Source organism: Solanum pennellii, chromosome 7 (assembly GCF_001406875.1).
Source record: "Solanum pennellii chromosome 7, SPENNV200".
Taxonomy (NCBI): domain Eukaryota; kingdom Viridiplantae; phylum Streptophyta; class Magnoliopsida; order Solanales; family Solanaceae; genus Solanum; species Solanum pennellii.
In genome coordinates this window covers 62,506,916-62,528,120 of record NC_028643.1, presented here as the reverse complement: position 1 = coordinate 62,528,120, position 21,205 = coordinate 62,506,916, and the positions used below count along the sequence as shown (strand labels likewise).

Below are 21,205 nucleotides of genomic sequence, written 5' to 3'. Positions count from 1 at the left end.
TACTAAGGTGGTCCCCTTAAGTCATCCTAGTTAGAGTTCACATTATTACATTCATTTTACTTTCGGGAATAATTGTCTTAACTGACATAGACCACATGAGCTAATATGTAGAATCCGGTGTCATGAACCCCTACACTGAGAGAAGGTGGTCCACTTGCCAAGGTAGTACCATAATATGAACATAGCATTCTAGGTGGATCCACTAGCTAGTATTCCTATATGGGAAAACATAGTTCAAGAACTAGGAGACATACTTGAGACCCTTTTTATGCACAATTACGTTGAAATCTCTATCTCATGAGAATCATTGTAAACCTACCTTCCCACATTGGGAAGGGACACCTATTAAAACTAGTTCACTCGGTGCTAAGCTAATGTCCCTTTTTGAAATGTCTTTAAGCCTTTATTAATAATCATAGCTTAGTATAGGCCATAGGAGAATAACCATTTGTATATTCATAATTAGTTCAATTGGAATTGCATGAGAACTTCCTTTCGATACAACCTTCATATGTGAGATTAACACATTATCATCATCATGTCATAGTAATGCACATAAGTGATTCAAATCAACCTTATATCATTACACCTTAATCATAATCTCAAAATCCATATAATCAAGATATTTCAATTACATTCATCATACCACCACCTATATAATCTAATCACAATCAATACTTCAATTGAACATCATCATCAATTACAAGCCAACATAATTGGAATAAGGATTCAAGATCATAGGTCTTACCAACTTATCTTCACAAGCCTTCTTCCATGGTCTTACCATTTACCAAACATATTCATACAATAATATACTTAATAACATCATATAATAGAAATTAACACAAGAATAAGTCAATTGTGTCATCACTATTCTATTCAACATCAATGCATAACCTAGGGTTAGAGAACTAGGGACAATACATGATCTATACTATATGTTTAGGTCTAACATGAAGAACTACCCTAATTCAGCACTAATCAATCATATTATATCCATAATAATCAAAATAAACCAAGAACGATACAATTTCAAAGATCAATCCCGGATTAGGAATGAAACCCATGTTTTTATCAACTTTTGTAAATCAATTTGAAAGAACCCTTTGGGGAAAGAAGTCCCAAAGGTGAAGAGTTACCATACCTTATCTATATATGAATATTGATGGAGAGAAAGTAGGAATATCTCAGCCCTAAGCCCTTCGATCTTGTTCTTCAATGGAGTCTTCGTTGGGGAGAGAGGAAGTAGAGAGAAGGAAGAGGATTTGAGTTTTGGGAAGTGAAGTGAGTTAGGTTAGATTAATGAATGTTAGGTCTTTATTTAGATTCCCTAATTAACATAATTAGGCACCCCCTAACCCTTAATTAACCAACTAAACAACTAAATAATTAAAATAACCCCACTTAAAATGTCACAGCAAAACTAGTCCTGACCTACGTGACCCCGACCTACGGTCCTTAGGTCAGTCGACGACCCCTTGCACCCACCGTCCTGCACATCTCTCGATTGTGTCAGAGACTTGATTTTTGGCCATTTTAAAAAATGTCTAAGTGTGGGACGACGGAGCTACTGACTCCCCGTCATCTAGATGATGGCTCGTTGGTTGGCAATCGTAGATGGCTTCTGTCTTTTGGCAGCTTTTGGCCATTTTGGAAGGGTCCTCCTCAAGGACCCTTAGGGTGGTCCTTGGGGAGTCGTGACCCAACTTTTTGACCCTAAATATATTCTAATACATTTTAACACCGTCCTATAAATTTCATTGAATTTCGAATCTCAAAATCCCATGAAACATGCCAAGGCACACTAACCTCTTATTTCGCAATTCATCGGACGTCATGGACGTTCCTTTACGTTTTGACTCTAAAACTTCCTAAATGATTTATATACATTATTTTGGGTCCTAAAACATTATTAAAAGGTCTAGTTCATCATGTGAGGCTCTAGATTAGATCTTAGACTTTCGGAATGTTATAGAAGTATTAAATGAAATAATGCATTGCCCTTACATAGAGCCAATCCTCTAGAAGAATATCGACATTCCATGCATTTACTTATATGATCATAGACTCATGGTCACTGTTCTACCATTGTCTTTATCATGATAACTAAAATTATTTGAGTAATTAAAATTATAAAAAAATGAATTAGCCATATGATCATTGATCAATTTCCAAATTTGACAGACAATTAAGAATTTGTCAAATGAAAGAATATCATTAAACATCATAAAAATGGATTAGTACTTCCAAACTGGATGTACAATTTAGAATATTTCCAATGAAATAATATCATTAAATGTCATAAAAGGTTTTATTAACTCTTATTGTAACTTTCAGGTGTGAGTTTTGGTAAATCTGGAGAACAAGAACTTCACTCATGACATCATTAAAAACTTTAAATACATCACATATGATCTTTAGTATCAAGTAAATGATGTAGCGCAATATAAAAAGAAATGATTACTTATTAAATAAAACAATCTAAGTTTTCACTTAAATCCATGTAGCAACATTGTAAATTTGACCCAAAGAGCAAGATAGATATTTCAGTTCATCGATATTCTGTCCTCATCCAAATTGAACAATGGTTTGGCGGTGGATGAAACTGACAAGAATTTAGCAAGCTCGTCTAGCAGATCCGGATGGTCTTTGAGAAGTACGGCGGCCTAGACATAAAAGAAAATAAGACTTTGTAACAAATAAGAACATGAATGTTGTCTACAATATCTATGTATCCAAATTTAAAATGTTTTATGACCTTACGATACAACTCTTTTACATCCTTGTGCTCCTTCTCGCACGTGAATAGAACATCTAGGAAGTATTTGTACTCATGGGCTAAACATGCCTGCAAGAAGTTGTAAGTTAGTAAGTTAGCATTTAAGGTTTGTAAAGAAAAAAAAAGTAGACTTTCTACAATTAAAATCATAAGATAACAAAAATGTAACCTTTATCTTGGTCATCAAGCTGACTGCTCGTTCAAAATTTCTCTTGTCTTCATTACTGAGAGTTATTTTATAGCCCTTGGGAAGGAAAGGATTTAATCCCAGGAGCAAAGTAGGATATCCTTTAAACAATCCTTCTATTTTTGCAATGAAACCAACCATATCAATTCTGTGAGGAATATCAAAAACTTAATCCCACATTAATCAAAACAAGAATCAATAAGAATTATGTCAATAAACAAATTATAATAACAAACCTTTTTTTCCTTAAGTCATTCATAAGAACAAGAAACATGTGATACTTCTCCCTTCTGTTCCAAAACATGTCCTTAATTCTCTTCAAATAACAAAACGCATCATTCATTGTTATATCTGGTCTACCACCTTTGTTGCTACTACGTCCTCTCCTGCCAAAACCACTTTTACGGACTTGTAATCGACCATATCTAATTGAAAATAAATATAAATACATTAGAACTATATCCATATGTAGTCATTCAAAATTATTGTTTTAAATATATTATCTCGATCCGACAATGAATAAAGTGGGTGAAATAATGGGAGATCAAAGATCAAAGTCTAAAAAATATAGATGATAAATTTACATTTAGTTAAAACATGGTAGGCAAAAGTTATTAGAAATATAGCAGTTGGAGATAATAAGATGAATATTAGAAAAGTCATAGGATATGAGTTACCTTCTCTTTACAATTAACCCTAGATAAACATGTCACTCAGCCAAGCTGATCTAAATCCACCTGCCCCACCATATATCTTAGGAAAAATGAAGCAAAACTCTCAACTAGAGGGGTTCAACTCAACCTTTGAGAGCATCTTATAACTCCAATTCCTCTATTGAAAGGAGTAGACCGGATGTCGATAATAGCATCTCAAATATGCTACTAGATATTGAGGCATCAGGAGGTAGTAGTCACGTGAGCAGAGGGACAAATATGGCCTCAATGTAGATCCTATTAATGTATTAATCGATGACCATATACCCATGTCCGAGGATGATAACAAGAGAATCTACACACCTTGGGCATACTCTGATATTATCAAAGTCCTAGGCAAAATAATTGAACCACCAATATCTCAAAAAAAGTTTTCAATGTTATGGAAAGCTACTGAAGAGATAATCTTAATTGATTTAGATCACAATTATTATGTAGTCAAATTTGTGAAGGAGGAAAACAGCTAGTCAGCACTTCAGAATGGACCCCGGTTCATTAATGTATACTTCCACTCAGTTAAGAGATGACATCCAATTTTTGTCTCCTCATAAGCAAAGGAAAATTTCTCAGCCATATGGTTACGACTACCTGAATTCCCCACTGAATTCTATGATAATTCAATCTTAGCCAGAGTCTGAAAAAAAGTAGGCAAACTAGTCAAAATGGATGTGTGCACATCAACCACACTAAGAGGCTGATATGCACGCATATGTGTTAAAGTCCCCCTAGACACGCCTATACTGAAATTTATTTACATTGGCCACCATAAGAAAAATTAATTTTATGAACGTTGTAATAACTGTGGAGTGCTGGGTAACAATATCATCAATTACCCGACAACTTAAGCCACGGAATGCAAATCAGCCAAGATGGTCTCGACAAAGATGTCGTTAATCACACGAAGAAAAACACAAAGTAGAGATCCACTAGAACAACACAGAGGAAAATGGGAAACATTCAGCTACTCCAAACGATCAGAACAATACAAGCGATCGGGAAACACAAATGAACCATATATTAGTGTCAAGTTATTAGAAGCATCTACGGGTAAATTCCTTGACTCCAAAATCTTAAAATATAGAAAAAGTTCAAACGATATCGAATCCATAGAAAGCTGTAAACAAAATTATAAGATCCTCTCAGTCAAACACAGGAGATATCGCTCGATCCTCTTAAGAAATCAATAACTACAAGTTTGGAAACTCGATCACAATGACAGGTGCACGACACGAAGTACCAAAGAATAATAAATGTCTCGAATCATTAAATATGAAAAAATTTAGAAATATCTCCCAAGCTGAGTGCTCCGGTAGAATGGAGTTTTTACCCAAAAAAACCTTGTAGAGTGCCCTAACATATAACACCCCCTAGTTTGGCCCCTATACATTCTACTAGTGCATACACTAGCCACATAGAGGATATGATAACTGACTCCTCGATCCCAGGATAAAGTGTAATATCATCCAGTCAGCTAACCGCCTCCCACCACCTCTGAGAAGCACAACTATATCCAACTAGAAAATCTCCCAAATAATTAAAACACTAAAATTAATTTACGTGGTCAGGAGAAAACGACCTTACTCCTAGTGCCCCCTAAAAGATCTAGATAACCTTCCATATATAGAAACCTCCTCTAGTGATAAAATCCAAAACTTGAATATTCCTAGTACCACTCTAAGTAATAAAAATTGCAAAACATTTAATATTCCATTAGTGCACTTACTAGTGATGTCTCGCCATTATGCATCGGTTTCCACTCCTATTCCAACAAAGGAGGTCCGCATCAAACAAGAGCATTCCTCCATACAACCCTCAACACTCTCACACCCAGATTTCAGTGACCCAAATGTACACCCCATCCCTCTTTCCAAGCCCTTCTTACCCTCCAAACCTTCCTAGTAATGGTAGGGGAAAAAACTTTTTACACCACTTAGGCCCGTCCTCAAAATGCTCTCTCACTCTTGGATGGAAATGGGCCTGCAAGATCATGCACTATCGTTCTCGATGACTGTGGAGGGAGAGGAAGTTAAGATAGTAGTTCAAAACACGACATTCATAGCCAGTGGTGGATCCAGAATTTCAAGGTTTTGGGTGCTCCCTTAGCTATTGTGGTGGATAAAAATTTTTAACAAAGGAGAGTCAAAATATAAAGAAGTAAAAATGCGTACAAGCTAATAGAGAGAGAGAGAGAGAGACACTCCTTAGCTTGTACGCGATTTTACTTCTTTATATTTTGACGCTAATATCATATCACAAATTTAACATTTGTTAAAAAAAAATGGACAATCATATTTAAGCACGATAATAAAATAATTTTAAAGAAGAAAAATTACAATAAAATTTATCTTGGATAATGATGAAAAAAAAGTTAGCAAAGGCCACTAGCAAAAGAGAAAAAGCAACAATCTGCATGGGAGAAAAACTAAAATGAAGTCCAATTAGAATNTGTAGGTCCGCCCTTATTCATAGCTCAAGTAGTCTCGGAAGGGATGAGACTAACATCAAACCCAATCATATTCCTTAGTAGGTCCAGAAGCTGTGATAACTCCATGGGGAACAACCTTGTGGTAGCCTTAGAAGTTCCTCCAGTCAGCCCACCCTTCATCCATTTCAGTAAATTGAAAACAACACCTCTAGAAACTCTTTGCCATGGGGCCTCAACTTCCCAAGTACCTCCTCATACTCATACCCCACACCCCGGAGAACTTAGTGCAAAAATAGAATTTGATCAAAGTCTAAGACAGTTAAACGAAGCCTTAGTATCTTTGAGGGGGACAAGAATAGAAATCATGATTTTAAATGATATAAAAGTAATGTTATTCAAAGAGAGATTCATACTAAAAAAAAACTCGTTAGATATAAGATCTCCATGCAACATGGAATTGGATATAGAAAACATCATAATAATAATAAACTCAGTGATAAGGACTGGGAACAAGCTAAATCTAGCACCAAGACGAAAGTGAACCAACCTAACCTCAACAACTCCATGAAGTTCATAATATGGAATTATAGAGGAGGAAACAAACCAAAATTTATGATTAACTTTAGGTCTCTTATGGAATGGAACATGCCACCTCCTGTTGATCTTATAGAAATTAAAATGGAAAACCATCAGGTATTAGTTGAGAACTTCCCCATTAATAGAATGATTCAAGTCCCAGTTGTGTGCAACTTCAAAGGAATGGTTTTCATTTGGCACGACTCCATCTTGGAGTTGGATGACATCGCTACAACTAGGCTAGAAATACATGCAATGGTGAAGGTATATTCATCTAATGACACATGGCTTATTACTTGCAGTTATTCTATCCCTTGATTAAACTCACGAAAACTCTATAGGAAGACCTTAGGAGAATAATGGACACCTATCGAATTAAATGGATAATAGGTAGTGACTTAAACGAACTTTTAACAAGAGAAGAAAAATAGGGGGAACACCATTGAAAAAATTCAGTACAAGAGAATTTTGGAACATAATCAACTATTGCGAACTAATAGACTTGGGTTTTCAAGGCGGGAAATATACTTGGATAAATAAACGGTTTAAGAATAAATCTCTCCTTATCCTAGAAAGAATACACCGCTTCTTGGCAAACGAAAAATGGATCATGTGCTTCCAAATCCTCAAGTACATCACTTAGCCCGTACTCACTTGATCATTGTCCTCCCCCCCTCTTATCCTTAATGTAGGCTAGAACTTCTAATTATACTATGATATTTCGCTTCAAAATGATTTGGACTTCACACCCAGATTTAAGGAACAATATCACAAATAGTTGGGATAGAAAAGAAAACATTTCAGACGCTATGTATGACATCCAAAAAAGGTCTCAATATGGGAGTATACTAAATTCGGCAACATATTCCATAAAAAGAAACATACTGAAAAGGCTGGAGGGTTTACAAAAATTTTGTAACTATCCTACTAGCTCTTTCCTTCACAATTTAGAGGCCACACTCATTAGGAATATAACCTCATCTTAAAACTAGATGAAGACTTTTGGAAACTAAAATCCTGGTCAATTGGCTCAACGAAGGTGACTCTAATACAAGATTCTTCCATACAAAAATCTTAAATAGAAGGTGCCGAAACCGTATACCAGCTCTACGAAATGAGAATGGGCAGTATTTATACGAAGATGATAGCATAAAAAGTCTATCCCAAGTCTTTTTCTCTAAGCTATTTAGAACATCCAAAGAATCTAGTCCTCTCAACCCTCCCCAAAACCCCATCATCACTCACTCAACCTCCATTCAAAAGGAGTGACTCCTTCCTAAGCAGAGATAAAATAAATGTTGTCAAATCCTTTCATTCCTACAAAGCTCCGGGGCCGGACAAGCTACATCCCTATTTTTTCCGAAATTACTAGGATATTGTTGGAGAATCGCTAACTTTTTTCATGTTCTCAAGTTTTTCTCCACCACAACATTCCAAAAGAAATCAACAAAACTCATACATGGCTCATTCCAAAAAATGAAATGAGGAAACACTCTTAAAGACATTAGACCCATTAGCTTACGCAATACTACAAATAAAATTGTTACCAAAAATAATTGCTAATTGCTAGAAGTTCTTTATGAACTCCTTAATAGGTCCTTGCCAATCTAATTTCTTGATAAAATAGGGAAGTCACGAACAGTACCATACTAAATCAAGAAGTTATTAGCCATTTCCATACAAAAAGAAAGGGAAGAATACAAATATGATTCTCAAAATTGATCCAGAAATAGACTTCGAAAAAATTGAATGGTCCTTTGCGCGAGACACCTTGATCTACTTTCGATTACTAGATCATCTACTGAGGTAAATAATGTCTTGGATCTCCTCAAGTAGTGTATCTATCTTGGTTAACAGGGATCGCAGAGAATACTTCAATCCAACTAAAGGAATAAAGCAAGGATGCCCCTATATCCGAACGTATTCATCCTAAGTATGGAATGCTTTCTAGGAAAATCTAAAGGGAAGGTCAGGCAAGACTTTGAAACCACAACAAAATCTCGACTAAAGTTCCATCCTTGTCACATCTTTTCGTTGTCGATGACTTAATATTGATAATTAGGGATAATAAACAAAAGTGATTTATAATCAAAAAAAGTCCTAGGTAACTTTTGCCAAAGCTCGAGCCAATATATCAACTATCAAAATTAAAAAATGTTTCAATTCGAAAACTTTTGTCACATACCTTAGATTTGGAATTTCTAACTCGCTAGGAATTAAGTCTGGCCTGACCTTTGGGAAATACCTAGGCTTCCCTATTTTTATGAAAGCCCTTAACAGTAACGACTTTCAATTTATCATTAATAATGTACACCAAAAGCTATCGAGGTAGAAACCAAATTTATCAACTCAGTCGTTAGGACGACACTAGCCAAAGCTAGCATAAGTAACATTCCTACCCATATTATGTAGTCCATCAACCTCCCTAAAGGAATAACTAAAATAATAGATCAAATTCACAAAACTTCATTTAGAAAAATACAAACACAAAGAAAAAAATTCACATGAATAAATAAGCATCTTTGATGCAGACGAAGGAGGAGGGGGTCTAAGAGTCGAAAGAGTGGAAACAAATAACAAAGCGTTACTAGCCAAACTAGCGTGGGGAGCCTTTACAAACCAAACTCAACTTGGCATCCATACAAATCAACAAATTCTCAGGATCTAATTGTTTCCCTACTGACCTAAAGAAAAAAATCAATTCATAGTAAAATCTAGAAATATTGGGAAAGGGTGGGAAATATGTAAAGCTAGACTGAAATGGTTTATTGGAAACAGATTGAATATATCCCTTTCTTCTGACATTCAGCTCCCAAATAACACCACCATTAGAGAAATTATAGCAGGTCCCTTCATGCAACATGAATACAACCTAACTGTAAAGGACCTCCTAACAAACAGGGGCACATGGAAATTCAATGTGCAATCACTCAGCTGCCAGAAAAAGTTACAAACCTTATTCATATCCTCCATTTTCCCACAACAATTAACAAAGAAAAATCCTCCTGGATTTATAACAAAACAAGTCTAACAACCAACTCAGATACTAGCATGCTAGCAAAATAGATAGTCCTCCTAAGAATAAGAACTCCTCCTTTAATTGGATATGGGGTCTCCACTCGCAAACAAAATTAAATACTTCTTATGGTCATGTAACCATTGTAGGCTACCAATGTCCCCCAATATAAGCAGCTTAGAAGTTAGAGAAAAACAGTGATTGTCACATATGCAATTCACCCAAAACTATTCATCATATCTTCATTGATTGTGTCATAGTTAGAAGAATCTGACTTAATTTAGGAAGAAACATGCCCACAAATAGTTGTGATCCTGATCAGGAAAAAAATGGCTAGACTTTCTTAGAAAAATAGACATTATAATCAAAAATGTTAATGGAGAATCTAGCTTAATAGAATTTAAGGAAAACATAAATCCTAATATATATTATACACATACTATGGAATTCATGTCCCTCAATGACCCAAGACCAACTAGAAGCAGACCTAAATTTTTATAGGTGAAGAAAAACCTCATTAGTGTAGAAGAAGTCCCCTCAAACAAACTAACTGGGAAAAATAGTGTAGAAGAAGTCATTAGAGATACTAATAGGAATTGGATGATAGGGTTCATAGGAGACTTATACGAAGAGAACGATATCACTTCTGAGTTATATGTCCTTCATAATAGACCAGCTACGGCCAACGATAACAAACCATTAGCCATAACAATTAATATGATTGTAAAGAAATTATAGGTCTTTTAAATAATAACCATCCTGCTTACTCCAATATCCTATGTGATTGTTGGGCACTTCTCGCAAACTGGGGAACCTGCAGACCAACATAGGTTCAGAGAAGAGAACCACTTGGCAAATGCTTTAGCTAAGGAGGGATCGAAGCTAACGGATGCTAACTCTTTTATTTTTTGGGAAGTTCCAACATTGTTTGTTTCAGCAGTAGAAACAGTAGATAAGGAACTTCTACTATTAGACATATTAGGCCTACAATAAGTGCAAATGATTGTCATTTGTTTTTGTCGATCCCTAAGCCCATTCCTTTACTCTTAATTTTCTTTTCAAAAAAATAATAAATATTTGAGAGCACGCATAGTGTTTTAACCAATTAGGTAAAGATCCACCCAAACAAACGCAATATCGGTAAAGATCCAATCTTTATCTTCAGTTTTGCCTAACAACTCTTAGTGGTAGAATAAAAGAAGAGAAAGACCTATTCTAAGTCATTAAACCTGACATAAAATGATATCTAACATTTTGTAATCACAAAGTAATGCACACCACACACTAGATAGCAACTAAAAGTCATTGCTTTACCTTGAATCACTAAGAATCCAACAAATTGAAAAAACACTGCATCAAAACAAGTCATATACAAGAAAACCAGAGAGATGAATATAAAATAGAGATCTTACGGTTTTCCACAAGATGAACCATTTACATTGCCTTTCAATCGTTTCATGCTGCAAAAATAGAAGAGTAATAATAAGTTTTACAATTAAAAAAACAAAGAAAAACGGTATGATCCATTCTTTATAAAAAGAACTAACCTTTGGAGGTTTGAAGAAAAACAAAAAGCTTCAACAGATCTATCAACAAAAAAAAGTTATATCAATAGTCTAGAAAAAAAAATTAAAAAAAGTTCTTTCAATTCATTTTTCTCTACCTTTCCCCCTCTTTTATTTCCCTCCTATTGGACTAGGAAGAACTGCAACATACATAAAATAAAGTTTGAGGCATATATATTAGTGACAGGTTTGCACATTTTGGACTACATAAATGACCTTAGATTTTTGTTTATTATACATCCGGTCTCTTTTATCAAATGTTCGATCTTTGTAATTAGATAACTTTAGAGAATACAATATTATTATAGGCTATTTGTCTACAATTGTAAAATTTACTAATATTCCAAAAGGGATCAATTAGTACTTTTTATTAAGTTATAAATTTGTGGCAAATGTAATCTATCTCAAAATGGAAAAATAATTTATGAGGTATACGACAAAATTATAAGACTTGTTGGATGTTTAAAATTTAAAATAACAATTCAATTTTAGTGAAAAGGAGTTTGATTATATCATATTTTATATATAAATTTGTAACGACCCCTTTCATCATTACTTGAAGGGCTGCGAAGAATCGAGTAATTTAAAATTTTTGGAAAGATTAATTCTTCATTTCACCGACATTGACCTTACAAGTCAAAGTTGACTAGTCCATGGACTTCGTCATAGCGAAATCTCGTCCGTAACGTAGATTCAAAGCAACGATCCTCCCTCCCTTCACTTCGCCTTCATCACTCTCAGGATTGTGTTTTTGTTTGAAATTTCGATTTACTTTACTCCGGGATGATCCTTTTATGAAGATTGTGGTAAGTTATTGCGTTGAAGCTGAAGGGTGTGTTTAGTTGTAAGTTGTACCACCTGCGGGGTTTCGAAGTTGTGAGTAGCATGTCCCTATGGTTGCCAGTACGTGAGTATTAGTGAATGAGTTGTTAGAACCTAATGGGTTTAGTTGAACTTGTATGTGTGGAATTATTGTGCTTATTCGGCCTACTGTTAGTGTATTAAAATCATTCCTACCATGATGACTGTATTAAATTTGTGATTTTACGTAAAACTAGTCATTTCTGAACTGAAGATGAATGAGCTAGTTTTTGTCCAACTTTCAGGTTTGGTTGTGGGGTAAGGTTGTGTGATTCATGTTCTTGTATTGGGTATTTCGAAGTCTAAGTAAAAAGACCTTTTTGGTCGTGATTAGTGGTGCTTAGGTCTGAAATTGATGCATATGTAGTTGTGTGATGTCTTAAGTAGCAATCTAAGGATGTTGATAGTCAATTCTGGGAATTTTGCATTGAACAAAGTGTAGGGTGGTGTGTGCACACCACTTATATTTGTACCATTTCTCTATAGTTAGTGGGTTGAACTATGTTTGCTTGCAGGTACTCATGTCACCTTCTCAAAGACCTGGAAAGGAAGTTACAACCTCAATCCACAGGAAACATGTCCATAGTGGGATGTCCCACCCGCACTTGCAATTCCCAAGGGTCAAACTAGGTGATTTGGGGTAAAGGTTGTCACCAAAGAAGGAAAAGCATGGTAAAAGATCACATTGAGGCATCATATTTCTCTGACGTTTGTATTGACAAGGACATCCTGGCGCGTGAACTCCACAAATCCTGAGGCAGATTAGGGAGATAGGGATGGAGTTCATATTCGCTGAACTGACAGAGTGCAACTTCCACATGGTCCGAGGGTTCTACACTAACTGATCACTTCAGGAAAGATCCCATTATGTGACGGTGCCAGGAAGGAATGTACATATTGGGTAAACCATAGGTTAGAGACCCACTTGTGCTGAAAGGGTTGAACTTACGCCCTCCATACCATGCTATGTGACACATTTTGTGCGATCCACAGTCCATGGCACAATGGACTAAGCATAGTGGGAAGAGATATCACCAATCTTTTCCCTACGCTCACATGCTTGGGGAGACATATGTTTGTTGAAGGTGGTCATGAACTGTTTGAATACCGGGTCTCCACTACACTGATATTACTCACGACAGGGTGTGCCTGGTTTATGCTTTGATGAGTAGAATGTAGCTCAATGTTGGAGCTATTTTGAAATATGTTATGCGAAATGCCCGGGTGCACGAAGGCCATAGGTATGCTTTTATGGTTTGATTACAAAAATTTGTCATGTTGCAGGTGTTCCTAAAGAACATGTGGACTACATGGCACCCCTATATCCAGCGCAAGTAGACATTACTCAGACAAAGGGGCCTGACACTGAGTTTGGTCCAACTCTCACCACTCTTAAGCACCAAGGGAGGGACGAGCGAATTATGGTCAGGATTTATGGCTTAGATATGTTGCGCCATCAGAATGGTTATTGGTCATCTACTGATCTGCAGTTGGGCAAGGTGGAGAGACGCTACCTTTTGAATGATTATGTTAAGGCACTACTTGGCATTGGTCCTGAGTTTCATGAGTTGGTTAATAATGATATTCCGACCGATGAGGAGAACGTGCATAACCAGCTTAGACGTAGAGTTCGAATCGGATGAGGAGGTAGACCCGAATCAGGCCGGTGATAAGAAAGTAGGGGGTCATGCAATGGAGCACCGATCAGGGAGTGTTTTCACCTTACCTCTTGAACTATTCTGAAATTTTGTAAAGCACTGGGGGCATTGCTATAGTATAAATGTGGGGTGAGGGGTGAAAAACATGCATGGTATTATTGAACATTGTTAGAGTCTGTGTTTGTCTTTGTTTTGTTTTATTTTGGGTTCCTTGGAAGTTGTTTCTGGTTCTTGTCACGACCCGAGGGTATACCCTAGAAGAAATGGCATCCTCAAGTCTCCATACGGCATACTCAACCTCTCGGAGGTATTGCACAAGCCCTTAGACATCAATCATCACATATATATGAAAAGTAGAGCGGAATTAAAACTTTTCACAACAATAGTACAATTGTTCAAAATCTCTTTTATGGAAACATACAAAAGACTAAGTCTCCTTGTAGTCATCTTAGACACATGAATATCTTGGGTCACAACCCATACATCAACAAAATGGAAAATATCAAAGTCTAATAAAATATATCTTGAAAATAAAAGCTAAACATAACTATGTCCTCGAATCATGTGAGGACATACCAAGACTTGCTTGAAAGGATGCTAATTCCAAACTTGCTTCTGATAGACTCCTCACTTGCCTCCTACTCCTTTAGAGATAAAACAACATATGGAATTATTACATTGAATTCACTAAGTCTGGTGACATAAAATAAAGGCATGCTAAAACGGACATTTACTTTATAATATGCTTTGAATGCTCTTTTGAAAAAAACCTCATAAAAAAGTATAAGAACCATAGTCACACCAATCTTAAAACATATCATATCAAGTAATCCACAATATACAACTATCATCATTTAGAAACCACATAAGCATATAGACCTCCTACCAAAGGTCATCCTAAGACCCACTTAAGCAAGATATGAAGCGGCCGCCTATACAATCCCTTCACACACACGTAAGTGATTCTAAAGACTACCTAAAGCAAGATTATTCCCTTTTCATCAATTAACTCTCTAGATAGAGTTACTCTAAGACTCACCTAAGTAACACATGAAGAGACCGCCTATACACCCCCTTCAAGCATACTTAAGCAATTCTCAAAGCTACTCTAGACAAGTACCTTCTAATTCACATGCATTAACTTAAGTCAACCACGTTCATTTAGATATTTTATAGGCATTAAACTATTAAGGACCTCACATAATGGTCTTGGAGAAGACCTAGGGAACCCTTATCCTAGCATCTTAAAAGTCTACTCGTGCCATGTATAGATAGTGTCCCATTCCACTACCTGCACGTTGTAGAACTTCTCCAATACTAGAATGCATCCCACATGATGAGAATAGGCATTACCGACATAGATCATACTAGCTAGGTATGGAATCCGAAGTCTACCCTACTTCGAGGGAGGGTGTTCTACTTGCCAAGGGTAGAACTAGGACACATCTCATGTAGAGACATGGTTAAGGAATATCAAGGGTTTCTTTGTACTCTAGTCTCAACTTAATTAGAGTCACTACCACAAGCATATACACTCGATGCTTAGCCTTACTTCTCATAAAGTAAATTCAATCACATAAGGGCATATGAGAAGGTACCATATTTTAGTCATTACCAAATCATAATACACCTACCAAGGACGGGTACGCTAAGGATGCAACTCAACGGTTACAAGGAAATCTCAATGACTTCCTTAGAGATGGTTTCATGCCGTTCCGTCCAACCTATGCCTAAGTACATCGTTCACACAAGAATGATACTATTACGGCTTTCAACTTCAAGGATTATATAACCTTCTTTCTATATTGAAGGTTCTAAGTTGTGGACCTTCTTAACATGTTCAAGGTCATATTTCAATCATTCATACACCTACATGACAAAGGTGATTAAGCCTACTAAGTGAAGAGTTCATATTCACATTCTTTCATGTATCAAGTAGAGGGACATAGATCTACCAAAAGAAGACACACACATCATCATCTTATCACATGTAGAATAACATTCAAGTAGCACATAGGGACAACTAAGTCAACTTAAACAGTCATCCTATCAACTCTTATAGAAACATCAATATAGTCCACCATTAGTCTCATATAGTCAATTAGAGAGAATAATACTTCAACATCACATATACACCTATATCACATAATCCTTCACATTGATCACCTATACTAGCTTCATCACAATTATAACAGATAAACCTGCCACCATAAGTGGACCATACCAATCAATAAAATTGAATAGCAATTCTACATAATATAGAAAAGATTAGGTCAATTCACCACCTTACCTTCATCAGCATCAACATTTCTTACCTTTTTCAACCAATTCACTTCACAAAGGCTCTCACCAATAGCCATATACACAAGTCTAAGCCAACAATGAAACCCAACTAATGATCCAACAACATACAATATGAATATCATCAAATTAAGGCAGTCTATATACAATTCTATCATGATCTATACATAAATCAATAATCCTATCCAATCTACACATGAATTCAATATAATAAAGCCATGATCAATTCACCCACATTATGACCAAAATAGGAATTCATGAAAAGCATGGGTTCATAGGAAATTTGATCTAAAATCATTCAATTAACATCAAATATTACTTAGAACATTGTTTCAAATCATTTTATGCAAGAACACATGGCTAGAATCAAAATAGAAGTTCATACTTTTAGAAAGTCTTAGAAAAGCATTTGGAATTTGAATCCTTGAAGGGAAGAGTATTCAAGGATGAAACACCATACCTAAATGAAGACAATCCACGAAAAGGATAAAGAATCAATGGAGAGATCAAGCTCCTTGCTTCAAGCTTCAATGGATTCTAGAGAGTTCTATTTGTGGTATTGAATTTTGATTCTGAATAATAAACTCTAATCTAGGTTCTAGGCTTATAAATTAACTTAAAATACCCAAAAACTCCTAAAATAACCACCTAATGCTTTATTTCTATGCTAGGTGAATTTCCTATAATGCCCTCCACTTGGCCGAGACACCAATAGAAAATTGCAAGTGTCAATCGACGAAGGTCATCCACGAGGCGTCGATCAGACGACGGGCCGTCTTAGCAAGCTGTCATTTTAGTCAGACGCTGATTTGGGGGCTTAATCTCCCACACCTAAGTGTGTAGCAACGCTCCCAATCGACGGGGTGTCCTTGGAAGATGGAGCATCATTTGGTGCTTGTTAGTTGGGATTGCCTTGGGCAGTTTCATGCCAAAATTCGGGTGTACTCGACCTCTCGAAGGTCCTGCACAAGACCTAGACATCAATCATCGCATATATATGAAACGTGGTGCGGAATTAAACATTTTCACAATAATTGAACAATAGTTCAAAATCTCTTTTATAGAAACATACGAAAGATAGGTCTCATTGTAGCCATGTTAGACAAATGAATATCTTGGGTCACAACCCATACATCAACAAAATGGAATATCATAGTCTAATACAATATCTCTTGAAAAGAAAAGCTAAACATAACTATGTCCTCAAGTGATGTGAGGATATACCACTTGCTTGAAATGATGCTAATTCCAAGCTTGCTACCAATAGACTCCTCCCTTGCCTCCTACACCTTTAGATATAAAATAACATATGGAATTAGTACATTTAATGCATTAATAATAGTGACATGCAATAAAATCATGCTAAAATTGACATTTACATTATAATGTTCTTTGCATGCTCTTTTGAAGAAAACCTATTAAACAAGTATAAGAACCATAGTCACACCAATCTTCACATATAACATATATTTCAATTAATCCACAATATACAAATATCATCACTTAGAAACCACATAAGCATATGTACATCCTACCAGAGGTCATCCTAAGATCCACTTAAGCAAGATATGAAGTGGCCGACCATACAACCCCTTCACACACACACACATATAAGTGATCCTCAAGACTACCTAAACCAAGAATATTCCTTTTTCATCTAAGACTCACCTAAGTAAGACATCAAGAGACAACCCTTACAACCCCTTTAACCCTACCTAAGCAATTCACAAAGCTACTCTAGATAAGTACCTTTTCATTCACATGCATTAACTTAAGTCAAAAATGTTCATTTAGACATTTAAGAGACATTCAACAATTAAGGACTTCAAATAATGGTCTTGGAGAAGACCTAGGGAACCCTCAATTAAGGACTTCAATTAATGGTCTTGGAGAAGACCTAGGGAACCCTCATCCGAGCTCTTCAAAGTCTACTCGTGTCATGTATAGATAGCGTCTCATTCCACTACCTACACATTGTAGAACTTCTCCAATACTAGAATGCATCCCACATGATGAGAATAGGAATTAACCGACATAGACCATACTAGCTAGGTATGGAATTCAGAGTCTACCCTACTCCAAGGGAGGGTGTTCTACTTGCCAAGGGTAGAACTAGAACACATCCCATGTAGGCACATGGTTAAGGAATATCAAGAATTTCTTTGTACTCTAGTCTCAATTTAAGTAGAGTCACTACTACAGGAATATTCACTCGGTGCTTAGCCTTAGTTCTCATAAAATAAGTTCAATTACATAAGGGCATATGAGAAGGTACCACATTTTAGTCATTACCAAATCATAATACACCTACCAAGGATGGGTATACTAGGGATGCCACCAATGGTTACAAGTATAGCTCAATGACTTCCTTAGAGATAGTTTCATGACGTTCCAGCCAACCTATGCCTAAGTCCATCGTTCACACAAGAAGGATACTATTACGGCTTTCAACTTCAAGGATTATATAACCTTCTTTCTATATTGAAGGTTCTAAGTTATTGACCTTCTTAACATGTTCAAGATCATATTTCAATCATTCATACACCTACATGACAAAGGTGGTTAAGCCTACTAAGTTAAGAGTTCATAGTCACATTCTTTCATTATCAAGTAAATGAACATAGGTCTACCAAATCAAGACACACACATCATCATTTTATCACATGTACAATAATATTCAAGTAGCAAATAGGGACAACTAAGTCAACTTAAATAGTAACCCTATCCACTCTTATAGAAACATCAACATAGTCCACCATAAATCTCATATAGTCAACTAGAGAGAATCATATCACATATACACATATATCACATAATCCTTCACATTGATCACATATATCAGGTATAACATGATAACAACATAATTCACATAAAATGCCGATAAGGCCATGTTAATCACAATTATAACACATAAACACTGCCACCATATGTGGACCATACCAATCAATACAATTGAATAGCAATTATACACAATATAGAAAAGATAAGGTCAACTCACCACCTTTCCTTTATCAACATCAACATTTCCTACCATTTTCAATCAATTCACTTTACACAATATCTTAAAACATTGATTCAAATCATTTTATGTAATAACCCATGGCTAGAAGTCAAAATAGAAGTTCATACTTTGAGAAAGTCTTAGAAAAGCATTTGGAATTTGACTCCTTGAAGAGAAATGGATTCAAGGATGAAACAACATGCCTTAATAAAGAGAATCCACTAAAAACATGAAGAATCAATGGGGAAATCAAGCTCCTAGCTTCAACGTTGCATCAAGCTTCAATGGAGTCTAGAGATATCTATTTGGGTTCTTGAGTTTTAATTTTGAATGATGAACTCTAATCTACGTTCTAGGATTATAAAGTAACTTAAAATACCCAAAAACTCCTAAAACAACCGCCCAACACTTTATTTGGATGCTAGTTGAATTTTCCATAATGCCCTCCACTTAGCCGAGACACCCGCAGAAAACTGCAAGTGTCAATCGACGAAGGCCATCCACGAGGCGTCGAACAGACGACGGGACGCCTTGGGAAGCTATCGTTTTGGTTGGAGGATTATCTTTGGGGGCTTAATATCCCACGCCTAAGTGTTTAGCAACGCCCCCAATCGACGGGCGTGCCTTGAAAGATAAGCGTCAATTAGTGCTCGTTGGTTGGGACTGCCTTGGGCAATTTCATGCCAAAGTTCCTTGGGGATTTGTGTCCGGACGTTTCAACCCTAAATACGATCATCTAGATGTTAGGAACACATCCTACCAATTTGAACTCCAAACGACACGTAAAACATTCAAAGGCACACTAGAACACACAAGCACGTCTAAAGGCTAACTTCTGAACGTCTTGGTCGTTCTTGGACATTTGACCTCCAAACTCAACACACTGACTTCTAACACTATAATTCACCATTTTAAGACCTTATAAACTCATGACACACATGTTAGTATCTAGTTTAACCTTGCTCGTTGTTAGGGTGTTATAGTTCTTTGGCCAAGGATAGTCCATTTGAATTGTACAAAATACAAAAAGATTTTGTTTTTGTAGGATTGAGTCAGTAGTCATAGTTGAGTCGCGTTGACCAATGATAGATGGATGACGACCGTCATAAAGGCATTTTTTTCATTGAGTCGTAGGTTGGTTTGTGTTGAAGCTAGAAATCTAAAAGGAATTATGTATGAAAAACATGTGTTGAAGTATTATATGAATGCAATTGAACTTTTTGTATATGACTTGTATGATGCAACTTAAGCTTAATTTTGACATTGTACATAATATTATTGTGTTGTTATGATTGATCCATTCTTGAGTATAACTTATGCCATGAGCGGTGAGTTTTTGTAATATCCATTAATACATCGAGTCTAGAACTTACCCGACTTGTTATTGAAATGAAATACAAGTGTTATTGTGTTAAGAAGACGATAATAGACCTTCTTTGAATTGTCTAGAATTTTATCCATTTTAGAAATTATATCCCTAGTATTGCCCAATTGAGCCTTTTCAGCCGTAATTTTGTCCTAACCCACATATTGGAGTCAAACCACTTTTATTTATACTGTTAGCTTTGATACCAAATACTTAATGCACTATATTAGGAAAAAAATTAAAAACAACGGAAAGAATGAATAGGATGGACATGTTGAGTGTCTTGGGGAAGAATGAAAAAAAGAGGTAAAATTACACCCCATGAGCTTGATCTGAGATCAGCCCTGGTCCTTAGGACATTGTGCACTTCGTCTAAGATTAAAAATATAAGTTGAAGGTGGCTAACTTGGTAATATCTTAATGATGGCTCTGGCACTTCCAAGGGCAACGTGCACCTTAATTCAAGGGAAATCTCTAAGTAAAGGGTGGCTATTGTTGAATGTCAAAAAAATATATAAAATGAGCGAGTGAAAAAAAATAAAAAAATAATATTAGTTTAAATATATGAAGAAAGAGGGGGGGCTATTGTAACGACCTGTTTAGTCGTTTTGAGCAGCAGATTTTATTTCTGGAAAAACTGGCTGAGACGACGGATCCCACGACGGACCGTCATTGGCACGACGGACCGTCGAGGGGGTCTCGTTCCAAAACACTTAGAATTCTGAAATTTGGGTACTGAAATCGACTCTCTGAACTT

General features: G+C 36.1%; 1 protein-coding gene across 1 annotated transcript; it reads right to left on the bottom strand.

The window, feature by feature from the left end:
- Positions 1 to 2,509: 2,509 nt before the first annotated feature.
- LOC107025740 (paired amphipathic helix protein Sin3-like 5) lies at positions 2,510 to 4,253 on the bottom strand. Its single transcript, XM_027918517.1, has 5 exons — positions 4,186 to 4,253; positions 3,203 to 3,391; positions 2,949 to 3,114; positions 2,759 to 2,848; positions 2,510 to 2,666 (listed from the first exon to the last, which is right to left on the bottom strand). Exons 1-5 carry the CDS (start codon positions 4,251 to 4,253, stop codon positions 2,547 to 2,549), a joined length of 633 nt encoding a protein of 210 aa, XP_027774318.1. The 3' UTR covers positions 2,510 to 2,546.
- Positions 4,254 to 21,205: the final 16,952 nt, after the last annotated feature.